Source organism: Mugil cephalus, chromosome 21 (genome assembly GCF_022458985.1).
Source record: "Mugil cephalus isolate CIBA_MC_2020 chromosome 21, CIBA_Mcephalus_1.1, whole genome shotgun sequence".
Classification (NCBI taxonomy): domain Eukaryota; kingdom Metazoa; phylum Chordata; class Actinopteri; order Mugiliformes; family Mugilidae; genus Mugil; species Mugil cephalus.
In genome coordinates this window covers 7,828,587-7,842,639 of record NC_061790.1, presented here as the reverse complement: position 1 = coordinate 7,842,639, position 14,053 = coordinate 7,828,587, and the positions used below count along the sequence as shown (strand labels likewise).

Below are 14,053 nucleotides of genomic sequence, written 5' to 3'. Positions count from 1 at the left end.
AGTGACAGTGAGAAGAATCACCCTCGCGCTCATCGAGTTTTGATATATTAACGTGAAGAGGTTTGTATGAATATGGCACTACCACCACACTGGTCCGCGCGAGCCCAGGTTTCGTTACACCTGATACAGACTAACTTGTTCGTTGGTTCATATTTATCACAACAGAGATTTTTTCGGATACAGATTTTTCGGATTCGATTCCCGATTTTTTCCGGCTCTTCTGGAAACCACGTTAACCTGCTTTCTTATTTGAAAACGAGCAGCCACGATGTTGGGCGTGTTTACTGTGCTGGTCATATCCATGTGTTACCCGGTTGACTCCGTGTTTCAGCAACTTTCCTGCACCATATTGCAGAGCTGCGAATGTGACTTCAAGCCCAATGTCAGTGGCTTTGAATGGGACCTCTACAAGTACGTCTTCGGCCAACATCTGGTTCAGGACATCCTGTCAGAGGAGGTGGTGAAGTTCCTACAGAATGAGAGCCCCGACCGACCCCTGGTGTTGTCCTTCCACGGATCCTCCGGTACGGGAAAGACGCTGGTCAGCTCCATGCTGGAAAAACACCTGTACGGTTCCGCTATGAGCAGTCCGTATGTGCATCAGTTCATCCCAACGCTGCACTTCCCTTCACCCCAGGAGGTAAAGTGGTACAGGACGGAGTTGAAGAGCTGGGTACAGGGAAACTTGACGGACTGCCCTCACTCCATCTTCATTTTTGATGAGATGGAGAAGATGCCTGCTGGCCTCGTCGATGTGCTAGAGCCCTTATTGGGTCCTTCCCACGTCGAGTTTCGCAAGGCCATTTATATTTTCATCAGCACCACAGGAGAGGAGGTGATAAACAAAGTGGCTCTGGAGAACCGACAGGCTGGACGAGAGAGAGAAGATATTAAGTCGGCCGACCTACAGGAAGCCATCGCACTGGCTGTTTACAACAGCAGCACAAGCGGGTTTTTCCGGTCCAGTATCATCCAGAAGAAACTCATCACTCGCTTCGTTCCCTTCCTGCCACTGAGCCGGTGCCATGTTGAGCGCTGTGTTCACTCACAGCTCTGTCAGAGGGGCAACTGCAACCGCAGTGACGTGGTGGAGGCAGCAGGGGGCGACATGACCTACACTCCTGAACAGGGACAGTACTTCTCCAAAACTGGCTGCAAGACCGTCCCAGCCAAAATCAGCAAATTCCTGTGACCTGACGGGGGAACGGTGGTTGATTTTGTCACTTTCAGCACCACAAACGGAGACAAAATGGAATAAATAAATACATCATTAATTAATGGAATACATGTCATTCATTCATTAACATTGTAATTCATGTAATAAAATTGGAAATAAATGCATTCAATGAATGAACTGTGTCACTTTCGGGTAACTAATGTGTCATTAATTTGTTAAAATTGGAAATGCTTACATTAAATAAATTAATGATGTCACTGTTGGCACTGGCATCATGAATTTATTTTATCTGTCAACCTCAGGTAGTCTGTCAGTAAGGTAGCAGTAAATGTCCAAGCATGACACCTCCAGCCACTGAGTAGGATCATTCGCCCATTTCTCGGCCTGTAGGCTATGATACACGGCCCCTATTTTATTCCCTCTCCAAACTTGAAAATATAGGGGCCTGTATCATAGACCCCGATGTTAAAAAGCCCAACAGCTTGAAACCAGTGGACCACCAATGCAGTGGAGCAGTGCCTCAGTCAACTCGGCAAACTGGGAAAGCCTTTCAAATATCATGTAGAAAAATGGAGCAGGTCTGCAGTCAGCCAGCATTTGCTTCTGGGACAACTCTACAGACGGTAAATATGAGTGGTGTTTATGTTATGGAAGACAATATTTGCGTGTAACCATATCTTACAATTGGATAGGCTCATGGAGGGGGGAAAAAAAAGAAATGTCCAAGTCCACACATAGTATTGTCAGTGTTTTCAAACTCTCCATCTGAGCTTAGAAACATAGGATTTTCTGCTACGTTTGATCATTTTTGCTGCATTTAATTACACGTTATGTTTTTGTGTTGCTGATTAAATCACTACAGTGCTGTATATACTTTCCTTTATTTACACGTGACATGACACTGCAAGATGTACAGCTTTTACCGGGAGAAGCAACAAATATTGCAAGAACATTTCCAAAATAACCTCATTTAACCACCTTAAACCAACACAAGCTACATCCACACCGAAAGAATCAAACATGTACATTTATCAAGTCAAAGCATTTACAAATCTGACACTGCAGCCCATTCAGAAGAAGTGTTGTAGAGACTAGGCACCATCTTGATTAAAATACATATTTGTAGAGAAAGGAAATACATCTGTTTTGGCTGTTCTTGTCCATGAGCTCCAGTTTTGTAAAACACAAGAAAGAGCAGCTAGTCCCACATTGTTGGCATTATCATCAAGGATCACTTAAAATAACATGCTGAACGAAGGCAAAAATGATTTGGCCAGTGGAATAACTAATACATGTGCTGGGATAAGAAATGGTTAACATGGTAGGTCAGTAGTCTAATAACATAAAAGTTGTGAGAAAACCCATGTAACTCAATAAAATCCATCCATTCGCGTTAGATAACAGTATCGAATGGAATCACTTTTTGGCAAAATAAATAAAATTCTCAAAAAGTGCAAATACATTATATATATTTTAGCTTATTTTTAGCTTATTCTTAGAACTTAAGCTTAATTTTTAATATACTGAGCAGTTTATTTTTACTAACCAAGTTATCTCCACATGCTTGACTAGAATATTTTTCTGTGAACCAACAAAATTGCATTGACATGTGCTCATTTAGATGCTCCGAGACAAAATCACATGGCCTGTTAACAGTAGTGATGAAGTAAAAGACTTTGATATTGATTCCACGAGCTGCATCACTGTTTTTTTTTTTTTTAAGGATGTTAATTGAAACACGTACAGACGCTTATTTGGCTAATCTATAGTCTTGTTTACTAATACCTGTATATCCCATGAATAGATATGATCAGTTTTAAAAACTTTCATCTGGTACACTGGCACAGGTGCTTACATTCTGGCTTGACTGCCAGAAACTACCTTCTACCTTCAGAGTGGGAAATTTCCAGGGGAACCTTTCTGACATCCTCTACATTCTTTGTCACATTGAAGCTGCCATCTCATTTTTGAAGACTTTGAGGAGGCAGTTGTTTCTGCCATAAATAGTTTACACACTGATTTGGACTTGTTTAATGTGTTTAAAGCAGATGGTGTTGCAGGCTCTAGTCAGTATAGAGAGGTAGCTCGATACACTTCATGCAGATTCTTCATGGCATGACCGCGCTACCTTTTGAAAGTGTCAACTTCAGACCAAAACAATGTTTTTGGCTCGATCAGCACAAGTCATGCCCACAGACTTTGATGGGTGACAGATAAAATAAAATCATGATGCCAGTGCCAACAGTGACATCATTAATTTATTTAATGTACACATTTCCGATTTTTACAAATTAATGACACATTAGTTACTCAAAATGACACAATTCATTTTTTGAATGCATTTATTTCCACTTTTATTAAATGAATTACAATGTTAATTAATGAATTACATGATGTATTTATTTATTCCATTTTGTCTCCGTTTGTGGTGCTGAAAGTGACAAAATCAACCACCGTTCCCCGTCAGGTCACAGGAATCTGCTGATTTTGTCTGGGACGGTCTTGCAGCCAGTTTTGGAGAAGTACTGTCCCTGTTCAGGAGTGTAGGTCATGTCGCCCCCTGCTGCCTCCACCACGTCACTGCGGTTGCAGTTGCCCCTCTGACAGAGCTGTGAGTGAACACAACGCTCAACATGGCACCGGCTCAGTGGCAGGAAGGGAACGAAGCGAGTGATGAGTTTCTTCCGGATGATTCTGGACCGGAAAAACCCGCTTGTGCTGCTGTTGTAAACAGCCAGTGCGATGGCTTCCTGTAGGTCGGCCGACTTAATATCTTCTCTCTCTCGTCCAGCCTGTCGGTTCTCCAGAGCCACTTTGTTTATCACCTCCTCTCCTGTGGTGCTGATGAAAATATAAATGGCCTTGCGAAACTCGACGCGGGAAGGACCCAATAAGGGCTCTAGCACATCGACGAGGCCAGCAGGCATCTTCTCCATCTCATCAAAAATGAAGATGGAGTGAGGGCAGTCCGTCAAGTTTCCCTGTACCCAGCTCTTCAACTCCGTCCTGTACAACTTTACCTCCTGGGGTGAAGGGAAGTGCAGCGTTGGGATGAACAGGTGCACATACGGACTGCTCATAGCGGAACCATACAGGTGTTTTTCCAGCATGGAGCTGACCAGCGTCTTTCCCGTACCGGAGGATCCGTGGAACGACAACACCAGGGGTCGGTCGGGGCTCTCATTCTGTAGGAACTTCACCACCTCCTCTGACAGGATGTCCTGAACCAGATGTTGGCCGAAGACGTACTTGTAGAGGTCCAATTCAAAGCCACTGACATTGGGCTTGAAGTCACATTCGCAGCTCTGCAATATGGTGCAGGAAAGTTGCTGAAACACGGAGTCAACCGGGTAACACATGGATATGACCAGCACAGTCAACACGCCCAACATCTTGGCTGCTCGTTTTCAAATAAGAAAGCAGGTTAACGTGATTTCCAGAAGAGCCGGAAAAAATCGGGAATCGAATCCGAAAAATCTGTATCCGAAAAAATCTCTGTTGTGATAAATATGAACAACCAACGAACAAGTTAGTCAGCGTCAGGTGTGACGAATCCTGGGCTCGCGCGGACCAGTGTGGTGGTAGTGCCATATTCATACAAACCTCTTCACGTTAATATATCAAATCTCGATGAGCGCGAGTGTGATTCTTCTCACTGTCACTCTCACTCACGGTTTCACATAATTTCAAAAACGAAACTAGTCTCTTCGCAAAATGTTAACGACAATGATTTAGTGTTTCTTTTAAAAATAAGCATCTTGGGTTATACTTACGCAAATTGCATAGTTTTGTTGTCTTAAGTTGTGAAAGTTACAACTTCTTTATAGTCACGTGATGTACCGCAGTCCAATGAGCGACAGGCGCACAAAATAAACACTCATTGGACACTCAATGAGTGTTTATTTTGTGTTGCTTGCATTTGTTGGCCGGAAAGCAAGTGAAACGGCTAACGCTAGTCATGCAGACACATAAATAGTGTCGTTAACGAGCGACGATCAACAATATTAGGGTTATTTGGATACACTAAGCCTGTCGCTCATTGGACTGCGGTACATCACGTGACTATAAAGAAGTTGTTACTTTCACAACTTAAGACAACAAAACTATGCAATTTGCGTAAGTATAACCCAAGATGCTTATTTTTAAAAGAAATACTAAATCATTATCGTTAACATTTTGCAAAGAGACTAGTTTCGTTTTTGAAATTATGTGAAACCGTGAGTGAGAGTGACAGTGAGAAGAATCACACTCGCGCTCATCGGGTTTTGATATATTAACGTGAAGAGGTTTGTATGAATATGGCACTACCACAACACTGGTCCGCGCGAGCCCAGGTTTCGTTACACGTGACGCTGACTCACTTGTTCTTTGCTTGTTCATATTTATCACAACAGAGATTTTTTCGGATACAGATTTTTCGGATTCGATTCCCGATTTTTTCCGGCTCTTCTGGAAATCACGTTAACCTGCTTTCTTATTTGAAAACGAGCAGCCAAGATGTTGGGCGTGTTGACTGTGCTGGTCATATCCATGTGTTACCCGGTTGACTCCGTGTTTCAGCAACTTTCCTGCACCATATTGCAGAGCTGCGAATGTGACTTCAAGCCCAATGTCAGTGGCTTTGAATTGGACCTCTACAAGTACGTCTTCGGCCAACATCTGGTTCAGGACATCCTGTCAGAGGAGGTGGTGAAGTTCCTACAGAATGAGAGCCCCGACCGACCCCTGGTGTTGTCGTTCCACGGATCCTCCGGTACGGGAAAGACGCTGGTCAGCTCCATGCTGGAAAAACACCTGTATGGTTCCGCTATGAGCAGTCCGTATGTGCACCTGTTCATCCCAACGCTGCACTTCCCTTCACCCCAGGAGGTAAAGTTGTACAGGACGGAGTTGAAGAAGTGGGTAAAGGGAAACTTGACGGACTGCCCTCACTCCATCTTCATTTTTGATGAGATGGAGAAGATGCCTGCTGGCCTCGTCGATGTGCTAGAGCCCTTATTGGGTCCTTCCCACGTCGAGTTTCGCAAGGCCATTTATATTTTCATCAGCACCACAGGAGAGGAGGTGATAAACAAAGTGGCTCTGGAGAACCGACAGGCTGGACGAGAGAGAGAAGATATTAAGTCGGCCAACCTACAGGAAGCCATCGCACTGGCTGTTTACAACAGCAGCACAAGCGGGTTTTTCCGGTCCAGAATCATCCGGAAGAAACTCATCACTCGCTTCGTTCCCTTCCTGCCACTGAGCCGGTGCCATGTTGAGCGTTGTGTTCACTCACAGCTCTGTCAGAGGGGCAACTGCAACCGCAGTGACGTGGTGGAGGCAGCAGGGGGCGACATGATCTACACTCCTGAACAGGGACACTACTTCTCCAAAACTGGCTGCAAGACCGTCCCAGACAAAATCAGCAGATTCCTGTGACCTGACGGGGGAACGGTGGTTGATTTTGTCACTTTCAGCACTCCATACACAATTTTCGGGCAACAGCGACAAAATGGAATAAATAAATACATCATTAATTAATGGAATACATGTCATTCATTCATTAACATTGTAATTCATGTAATAAAATTGGAAATAAATGCATTCAATGAATGAACTGTGTCACTTTCGGGTAACTAATGTGTCATTAATTTGTTAAAATTGGAAATGCTTACATTAAATAAATTAATGATGTCACTGTTGGCACTGGCATCATGAATTTATTTTATCTGTCAACCTCAGGTAGTCTGTCAGTAAGGTAGGAGTAAATGTCCAAGCATGACACTTTCAGCCACTGAGTAGGATCATTCGCCCATTTCTCGGCCTGTAGGCTATGATACACAGCCCCTATTTTATTCCCTCTCCAAACTTGAAAATATAGGGGCCTGTATCATAGACCCCGACGTTAAAAAGCCCAACAGCTTGAAACCAGTGGACCACCAATGCAGTGGAGCAGTGCCTCAGTCAACTCGGCCTTTCAAATATCATGTAGAAAAATGGAGCAGGTCTGCAGTCAGCCAGCGCTTGCTTCTGGGACAACTCTACAGACGGTAAATATGAGTGGTGTTTATGTTATGGAAGACAATATTTGCGTGTAACCATATCTTACAATTGGATAGGCTCATGGAGGGGAAAAAAAAAAGAAATGTCCAAGTCCACACATAGTATTGTCAGTGTTTTCAAACTCTCCATCTGAGCGTAGAAACATAGGATTTTCTGCTACGTTTGATCATTTTTGCTGCATTTAATTACACGTTATGTTTTTGTGTTGCTGATTAAATCACTACAGTGCTGTATATACTTTCCTTTATTTACACGTGACATGACACTGCAAGATGTACAGCTTTTACCGGGAGAAGCAACAAATATTGCAAGAACATTTCCAAAATAACCTCATTTAACCACCTTAAACCAACACAAGCTACATCCACACCGAAAGAATCAAACATGTACATTTATCAAGTCAAAGCATTTACAAATCTGACACTGCAGCCCATTCAGAAGAAGTGTTGTAGAGACTAGGCACCATCTTGATTAAAATACATATTTGTAGAGAAAGGAAATACATCTGTTTTGGCTGTTCTTGTCCATGAGCTCCAGTTTTGTAAAACACAAGAAAGAGCAGCTAGTCCCACATTGTTGGCATTATCATCAAGGATCACTTAAAATAACATGCTGAACGAAGGCAAAAATGATTTGGCCAGTGGAATAACTAATACATGTGCTGGGATAAGAAATGGTTAACATGGTAGGTCAGTAGTCTAATAACATAAAAGTTGTGAGAAAACCCATGTAACTCAATAAAATCCATCCATTCGCGTTAGATAACAGTATCGAATGGAATCACTTTTTGGCAAAATAAATAAAATTCTCAAAAAGTGCAAATACATTATATATATTTTAGCTTATTTTTAGCTTATTCTTAGAACTTAAGCTTAATTTTTAATATACTGAGCAGTTTATTTTTACTAACCAAGTTATCTCCACATGCTTGACTAGAATATTTTTCTGTGAACCAACAAAATTGCATTGACATGTGCTCATTTAGATGCTCCGAGACAAAATCACATGGCCTGTTAACAGTAGTGATGAAGTAAAAGACTTTGATATTGATTCCACGAGCTGCATCACTGTTTTTTTTTTTTTTAAGGATGTTAATTGAAACACGTACAGACGCTTATTTGGCTAATCTATAGTCTTGTTTACTAATACCTGTATATCCCATGAATAGATATGATCAGTTTTAAAAACTTTCATCTGGTACACTGGCACAGGTGCTTACATTCTGGCTTGACTGCCAGAAACTACCTTCTACCTTCAGAGTGGGAAATTTCCAGGGTAACCTTTCTGACATCCTCTACATTCTTTGTCACATTGAAGCTGCCATCTCATTTTTGAAGACTTTGAGGAGGCAGTTGTTTCTGCCATAAATAGTTTACACACTGATTTGGACTTGTTTAATGTGTTTAAAGCAGATGGTGTTGCAGGCTCTAGTCAGTATAGAGAGGTAGCTCGATACACTTCATGCAGATTCTTCATGGCATGACCACGCTACCTTTTGAAAGTGTCAACTTCAGACCAAAACAATGTTTTTGGCTCGATCAGCACAAGTCATGCCCACAGACTTTGATGGGTGACAGATAAAATAAAATCATGATGCCAGTGCCAACAGTGACATCATTAATTTATTTAATGTACACATTTCCGATTTTTACAAATTAATGACACATTAGTTACTCAAAATGACACAATTCATTTTTTGAATGCATTTATTTCCACTTTTATTAAATGAATTACAATGTTAATTAATGAATTACATGATGTATTTATTTATTCCATTTTGTCTCCGTTTGTGGTGCTGAAAGTGACAAAATCAACCACCGTTCCCCCGTCAGGTCACAGGAATCTGCTGATTTTGTCTGGGACGGTCTTGCAGCCAGTTTTGGAGAAGTACTGTCCCTGTTCAGGAGTGTAGATCATGTCGCCCCCTGCTGCCTCCACCACGTCACTGCGGTTGCAGTTGCCCCTCTGACAGAGCTGTGAGTGAACACAACGCTCAACATGGCACCGGCTCAGTGGCAGGAAGGGAACGAAGCGAGTGATGAGTTTCTTCCGGATGATTCTGGACCGGAAAAACCCGCTTGTGCTGCTGTTGTAAACAGCCAGTGCGATGGCTTCCTGTAGGTCGGCCGACTTAATATCTTCTCTCTCTCGTCCAGCCTGTCGGTTCTCCAGAGCCACTTTGTTTATCACCTCCTCTCCTGTGGTGCTGATGAAAATATAAATGGCCTTGCGAAACTCGACGCGGGAAGGACCCAATAAGGGCTCTAGCACATCGACGAGGCCAGCAGGCATCTTCTCCATCTCATCAAAAATGAAGATGGAGTGAGGGCAGTCCGTCAAGTTTCCCTTTACCCAGCTCTTCAACTCCGTCCTGTACAACTTTACCTCCTGGGGTGAAGGGAAGTGCAGCGTTGGGATGAACAGGTGCACATACGGACTGCTCATAGCGGAACCATACAGGTGTTTTTCCAGCATGGAGCTGACCAGCGTCTTTCCCGTACCGGAGGATCCGTGGAACGACAACACCAGGGGTCGGTCGGGGCTCTCATTCTGTAGGAACTTCACCACCTCCTCTGACAGGATGTCCTGAACCAGATGTTGGCCGAAGACGTACTTGTAGAGGTCCAATTCAAAGCCACTGACATTGGGCTTGAAGTCACATTCGCAGCTCTGCAATATGGTGCAGGAAAGTTGCTGAAACACGGAGTCAACCGGGTAACACATGGATATGACCAGCACAGTCAACACGCCCAACATCTTGGCTGCTCGTTTTCAAATAAGAAAGCAGGTTAACGTGATTTCCAGAAGAGCCGGAAAAAATCGGGAATCGAATCCGAAAAATCTGTATCCGAAAAAATCTCTGTTGTGATAAATATGAACAACCAACGAACAAGTTAGTCAGCGTCAGGTGTGACGAATCTTGGGCTCGCGCGGACCAGTGTGGTGGTAGTACCATATTCATACAAACCTCTTCACGTTAATATATGAAAACTCGATGAGCGCGAGTGTGATTCTTCTCACTGTCATTCTCACTCACGGTTTCACATAATTTCAAAAACGAAACTAGTCTCTTCGCAAAATGTTAACGATAATGATTTAGTATTTCTTTTAAAAATAAGCATCTTGGGTTATACTTACGCAAATTGCATAGTTTTGTTGTCTTAAGTTGTGAAAGTAACAACTTCTTTATAGTCACGTGATGTACCGCAGTCCAATGAGCGACAGGCGCACAAAATAAACACTCATTGGACACTCAATGAGTGTTTATTTTGTGTTGCTTGCATTTGTTGGCCGGAAAGCAAGTGAAACGGCTAACGCTAGTCATGCAGACACATAAATAGTGTCGTTAACGAGCGACGATCAACAATATTAGGGTTATTTGGATACACTAATCCTGTCGCTCATTGGACTGCGGTACATCACGTGACTATAAAGAAGTTGTTACTTTCACAACTTAAGACAACAAAACTATGCAATTTGCGTAAGTATAACCCAAGATGCTTATTTTTAAAAGAAATACTAAATCATTATCGTTAACATTTTGCGAAGAGACTAGTTTCGTTTTTGAAATTATGTGAAACCGTGAGTGAGAGTGACAGTGAGAAGAATCACACTTGCGCTCATCGAGTTTTGATATATTAACGTGAAGAGGTTTGTATGAATATGGCACTACCACCACACTGGTCCGCGCGAGCCCAGGTTTCGTTACACCTGATACAGACTAACTTGTTCGTTGGTTCATATTTATCACAACAGAGATTTTTTCGGATACAGATTTTTCGGATTCGATTCCCGATTTTTTCCGGCTCTTCTGGAAACCACGTTAACCTGCTTTCTTATTTGAAAACGAGCAGCCAAGATGTTGGGCGTGTTTACTGTGCTGGTCATATCCATGTGTTACCCGGTTGACTCCGTGTTTCAGCAACTTTCCTGCACCATATTGCAGAGCTGCGAATGTGACTTCAAGCCCAATGTCAGTGGCTTTGAATGGGACCTCTACAAGTACGTCTTCGGCCAACATCTGGTTCAGGACATCCTGTCAGAGGAGGTGGTGAAGTTCCTACAGAATGAGAGCCCCGACCGACCCCTGGTGTTGTCCTTCCACGGATCCTCCGGTACGGGAAAGACGCTGGTCAGCTCCATGCTGGAAAAACACCTGTACGGTTCCGCTATGAGCAGTCCGTATGTGCATCAGTTCATCCCAACGCTGCACTTCCCTTCACCCCAGGAGGTAAAGTGGTACAGGACGGAGTTGAAGAGCTGGGTACAGGGAAACTTGACGGACTGCCCTCACTCCATCTTCATTTTTGATGAGATGGAGAAGATGCCTGCTGGCCTCGTCGATGTGCTAGAGCCCTTATTGGGTCCTTCCCACGTCGAGTTTCGCAAGGCCATTTATATTTTCATCAGCACCACAGGAGAGGAGGTGATAAACAAAGTGGCTCTGGAGAACCGACAGGCTGGACGAGAGAGAGAAGATATTAAGTCGGCCGACCTACAGGAAGCCATCGCACTGGCTGTTTACAACAGCAGCACAAGCGGGTTTTTCCGGTCCAGTATCATCCAGAAGAAACTCATCACTCGCTTCGTTCCCTTCCTGCCACTGAGCCGGTGCCATGTTGAGCGCTGTGTTCACTCACAGCTCTGTCAGAGGGGCAACTGCAACCGCAGTGACGTGGTGGAGGCAGCAGGGGGCGACATGACCTACACTCCTGAACAGGGACAGTACTTCTCCAAAACTGGCTGCAAGACCGTCCCAGCCAAAATCAGCAAATTCCTGTGACCTGACGGGGGAACGGTGGTTGATTTTGTCACTTTCAGCACCACAAACGGAGACAAAATGGAATAAATAAATACATCATTAATTAATGGAATACATGTCATTCATTCATTAACATTGTAATTCATGTAATAAAATTGGAAATAAATGCATTCAATGAATGAACTGTGTCACTTTCGGGTAACTAATGTGTCATTAATTTGTTAAAATTGGAAATGCTTACATTAAATAAATTAATGATGTCACTGTTGGCACTGGCATCATGAATTTATTTTATCTGTCAACCTCAGGTAGTCTGTCAGTAAGGTAGCAGTAAATGTCCAAGCATGACACCTCCAGCCACTGAGTAGGATCATTCGCCCATTTCTCGGCCTGTAGGCTATGATACACGGCCCCTATTTTATTCCCTCTCCAAACTTGAAAATATAGGGGCCTGTATCATAGACCCCGATGTTAAAAAGCCCAACAGCTTGAAACCAGTGGACCACCAATGCAGTGGAGCAGTGCCTCAGTCAACTCGGCAAACTGGAAAGCCTTTCAAATATCATGTAGAAAAATGGAGCAGGTCTGCAGTCAGCCAGCATTTGCTTCTGGGACAACTCTACAGACGGTAAATATGAGTGGTGTTTATGTTATGGAAGACAATATTTGCGTGTAACCATATCTTACAATTGGATAGGCTCATGGAGGGGGGAAAAAAAAGAAATGTCCAAGTCCACACATAGTATTGTCAGTGTTTTCAAACTCTCCATCTGAGCTTAGAAACATAGGATTTTCTGCTACGTTTGATCATTTTTGCTGCATTTAATTACACGTTATGTTTTTGTGTTGCTGATTAAATCACTACAGTGCTGTATATACTTTCCTTTATTTACACGTGACATGACACTGCAAGATGTACAGCTTTTACTGCGTGAAGCAACAAATATTGCAAGAACATTTCCAAAATAACCTCATTTAACCACCTTAAACCAACACAAGCTACATCCACACCGAAAGAATCAAACATGTACATTTATCAAGTCAAAGCATTTACAAATCTGAGACTGCAGCCCATTCAGAAGAAGTGTTGTAGAGACAAGGCACCATCTTGATTAAAATACATATTTGTAGAGAAAGGAAATACATCTGTTTTGGCTGTTCTTGTCCATGAGCTCCAGTTTTGTAAAACACAAGAAAGAGCAGCAAGTCCCACATTGTTGGCATTATCATCAAGGATCACTTAAAATAACATGCTGAACGAAGGCAAAAATGATTTGGCCAGTGGAATAACTAATACATGTGCTGGGATAAGAAATGGTTAACATGGTAGGTCAGTAGTCTAATAACATAAAAGTTGTGAGAAAATCCATGTAACTCAATAAAATCCATCCATTCACGTCAGATAACAGTATCGAATGTCATCACTTTTTGGCAAAATAAATAAAATTCTCAAAAAGTGCAAATACATTATACATATTTTAGCTTATTTTGGCTTAGAACTTAAGCTTAATTTTTAATATACTGAGCAGTTTATTTTTACTAACCAAGTTATCTCCACATGCTTCACTAGAATATTTTTCTGTGAACCAACGAAATTGCATTGACATGTGTTCATTTAGATGCTCCGAGACAAAATCACATGGCCTGTTGAAAGTAGTGATGAAGTAAAAGACTTTGATATTGATTCCACGAGCTGCATCACTGTTTTTTTTTTTAAGGATGTTAATTGAAACACGTACAGACGCTTATTTGGCTAATCTATAGTCTTGTTTACTAATACCTGTATATTCCATGAATAGATATGATCAGTTTTAAAAAAATTTATCTGGTACACTGGCACAGGTGCTTACATTCTGGCTTGACTGGCAGAAACTACCTTCTACCTTCAGAGTGGGAAATTTCCAGGGGAACCTTTCTGACATCCTCTACATTCTTTGTCACATTAGAGATGCCATCTCATTTTTGAAGACTTTGAGGAGGCAGTTGTTTCTGCCATAAATAGTTTACACACTGATTTGGACTTGTTTAATGTGTTTAAAGCAGATGGTGTTGCAGGCTTTAGTCAGTAT

At 42.5% G+C, this 14,053-nt stretch overlaps 5 protein-coding genes across 5 annotated transcripts; 3 read left to right on the top strand and 2 right to left on the bottom strand.

The window, feature by feature from the left end:
- The first annotated feature begins 66 nt into the window (after window positions 1–66).
- LOC124998613 (torsin-2A-like) lies at window positions 67–1,331 on the top strand. The gene has a single exon (XM_047573027.1). The coding sequence runs from the start codon at window positions 269–271 to the stop codon at window positions 1,190–1,192; it is 924 nt and encodes a 307-aa protein (XP_047428983.1). The 5' UTR covers window positions 67–268; the 3' UTR covers window positions 1,193–1,331.
- A 2,314-nt stretch (window positions 1,332–3,645) lies between these two features.
- Window positions 3,646–4,774, bottom strand: LOC124999228 (torsin-2A-like). Its single transcript, XM_047574045.1, has one exon. The coding sequence runs from the start codon at window positions 4,567–4,569 to the stop codon at window positions 3,646–3,648; it is 924 nt and encodes a 307-aa protein (XP_047430001.1). The 5' UTR covers window positions 4,570–4,774.
- A 695-nt stretch (window positions 4,775–5,469) lies between these two features.
- LOC124999235 (torsin-2A-like) lies at window positions 5,470–6,763 on the top strand. Its single transcript, XM_047574051.1, has one exon. The coding sequence runs from the start codon at window positions 5,675–5,677 to the stop codon at window positions 6,596–6,598; it is 924 nt and encodes a 307-aa protein (XP_047430007.1). The 5' UTR covers window positions 5,470–5,674; the 3' UTR covers window positions 6,599–6,763.
- Window positions 6,764–8,935: 2,172 nt separating this feature from the next.
- LOC124999230 (torsin-2A-like) lies at window positions 8,936–10,161 on the bottom strand. The gene has a single exon (XM_047574047.1). It carries the CDS (start codon window positions 9,977–9,979, stop codon window positions 9,056–9,058), a length of 924 nt encoding a protein of 307 aa, XP_047430003.1. The 5' UTR covers window positions 9,980–10,161; the 3' UTR covers window positions 8,936–9,055.
- Window positions 10,162–10,879: 718 nt separating this feature from the next.
- On the top strand, window positions 10,880–12,144 carry LOC124999225 (torsin-2A-like). Its single transcript, XM_047574041.1, has one exon. It carries the CDS (start codon window positions 11,082–11,084, stop codon window positions 12,003–12,005), a length of 924 nt encoding a protein of 307 aa, XP_047429997.1. The 5' UTR covers window positions 10,880–11,081; the 3' UTR covers window positions 12,006–12,144.
- The last annotated feature ends 1,909 nt before the right edge of the window (window positions 12,145–14,053 follow it).

Coding starts and splice junctions, on each gene's coding strand:
- LOC124998613 (XM_047573027.1), top strand. CDS start 269: ATGTTGGGCGTGTTTACTGTGCTGGTCATATCCATGTGTTACCCGGTT.
- LOC124999228 (XM_047574045.1), bottom strand. CDS start 4,569: ATGTTGGGCGTGTTGACTGTGCTGGTCATATCCATGTGTTACCCGGTT.
- LOC124999235 (XM_047574051.1), top strand. CDS start 5,675: ATGTTGGGCGTGTTGACTGTGCTGGTCATATCCATGTGTTACCCGGTT.
- LOC124999230 (XM_047574047.1), bottom strand. CDS start 9,979: ATGTTGGGCGTGTTGACTGTGCTGGTCATATCCATGTGTTACCCGGTT.
- LOC124999225 (XM_047574041.1), top strand. CDS start 11,082: ATGTTGGGCGTGTTTACTGTGCTGGTCATATCCATGTGTTACCCGGTT.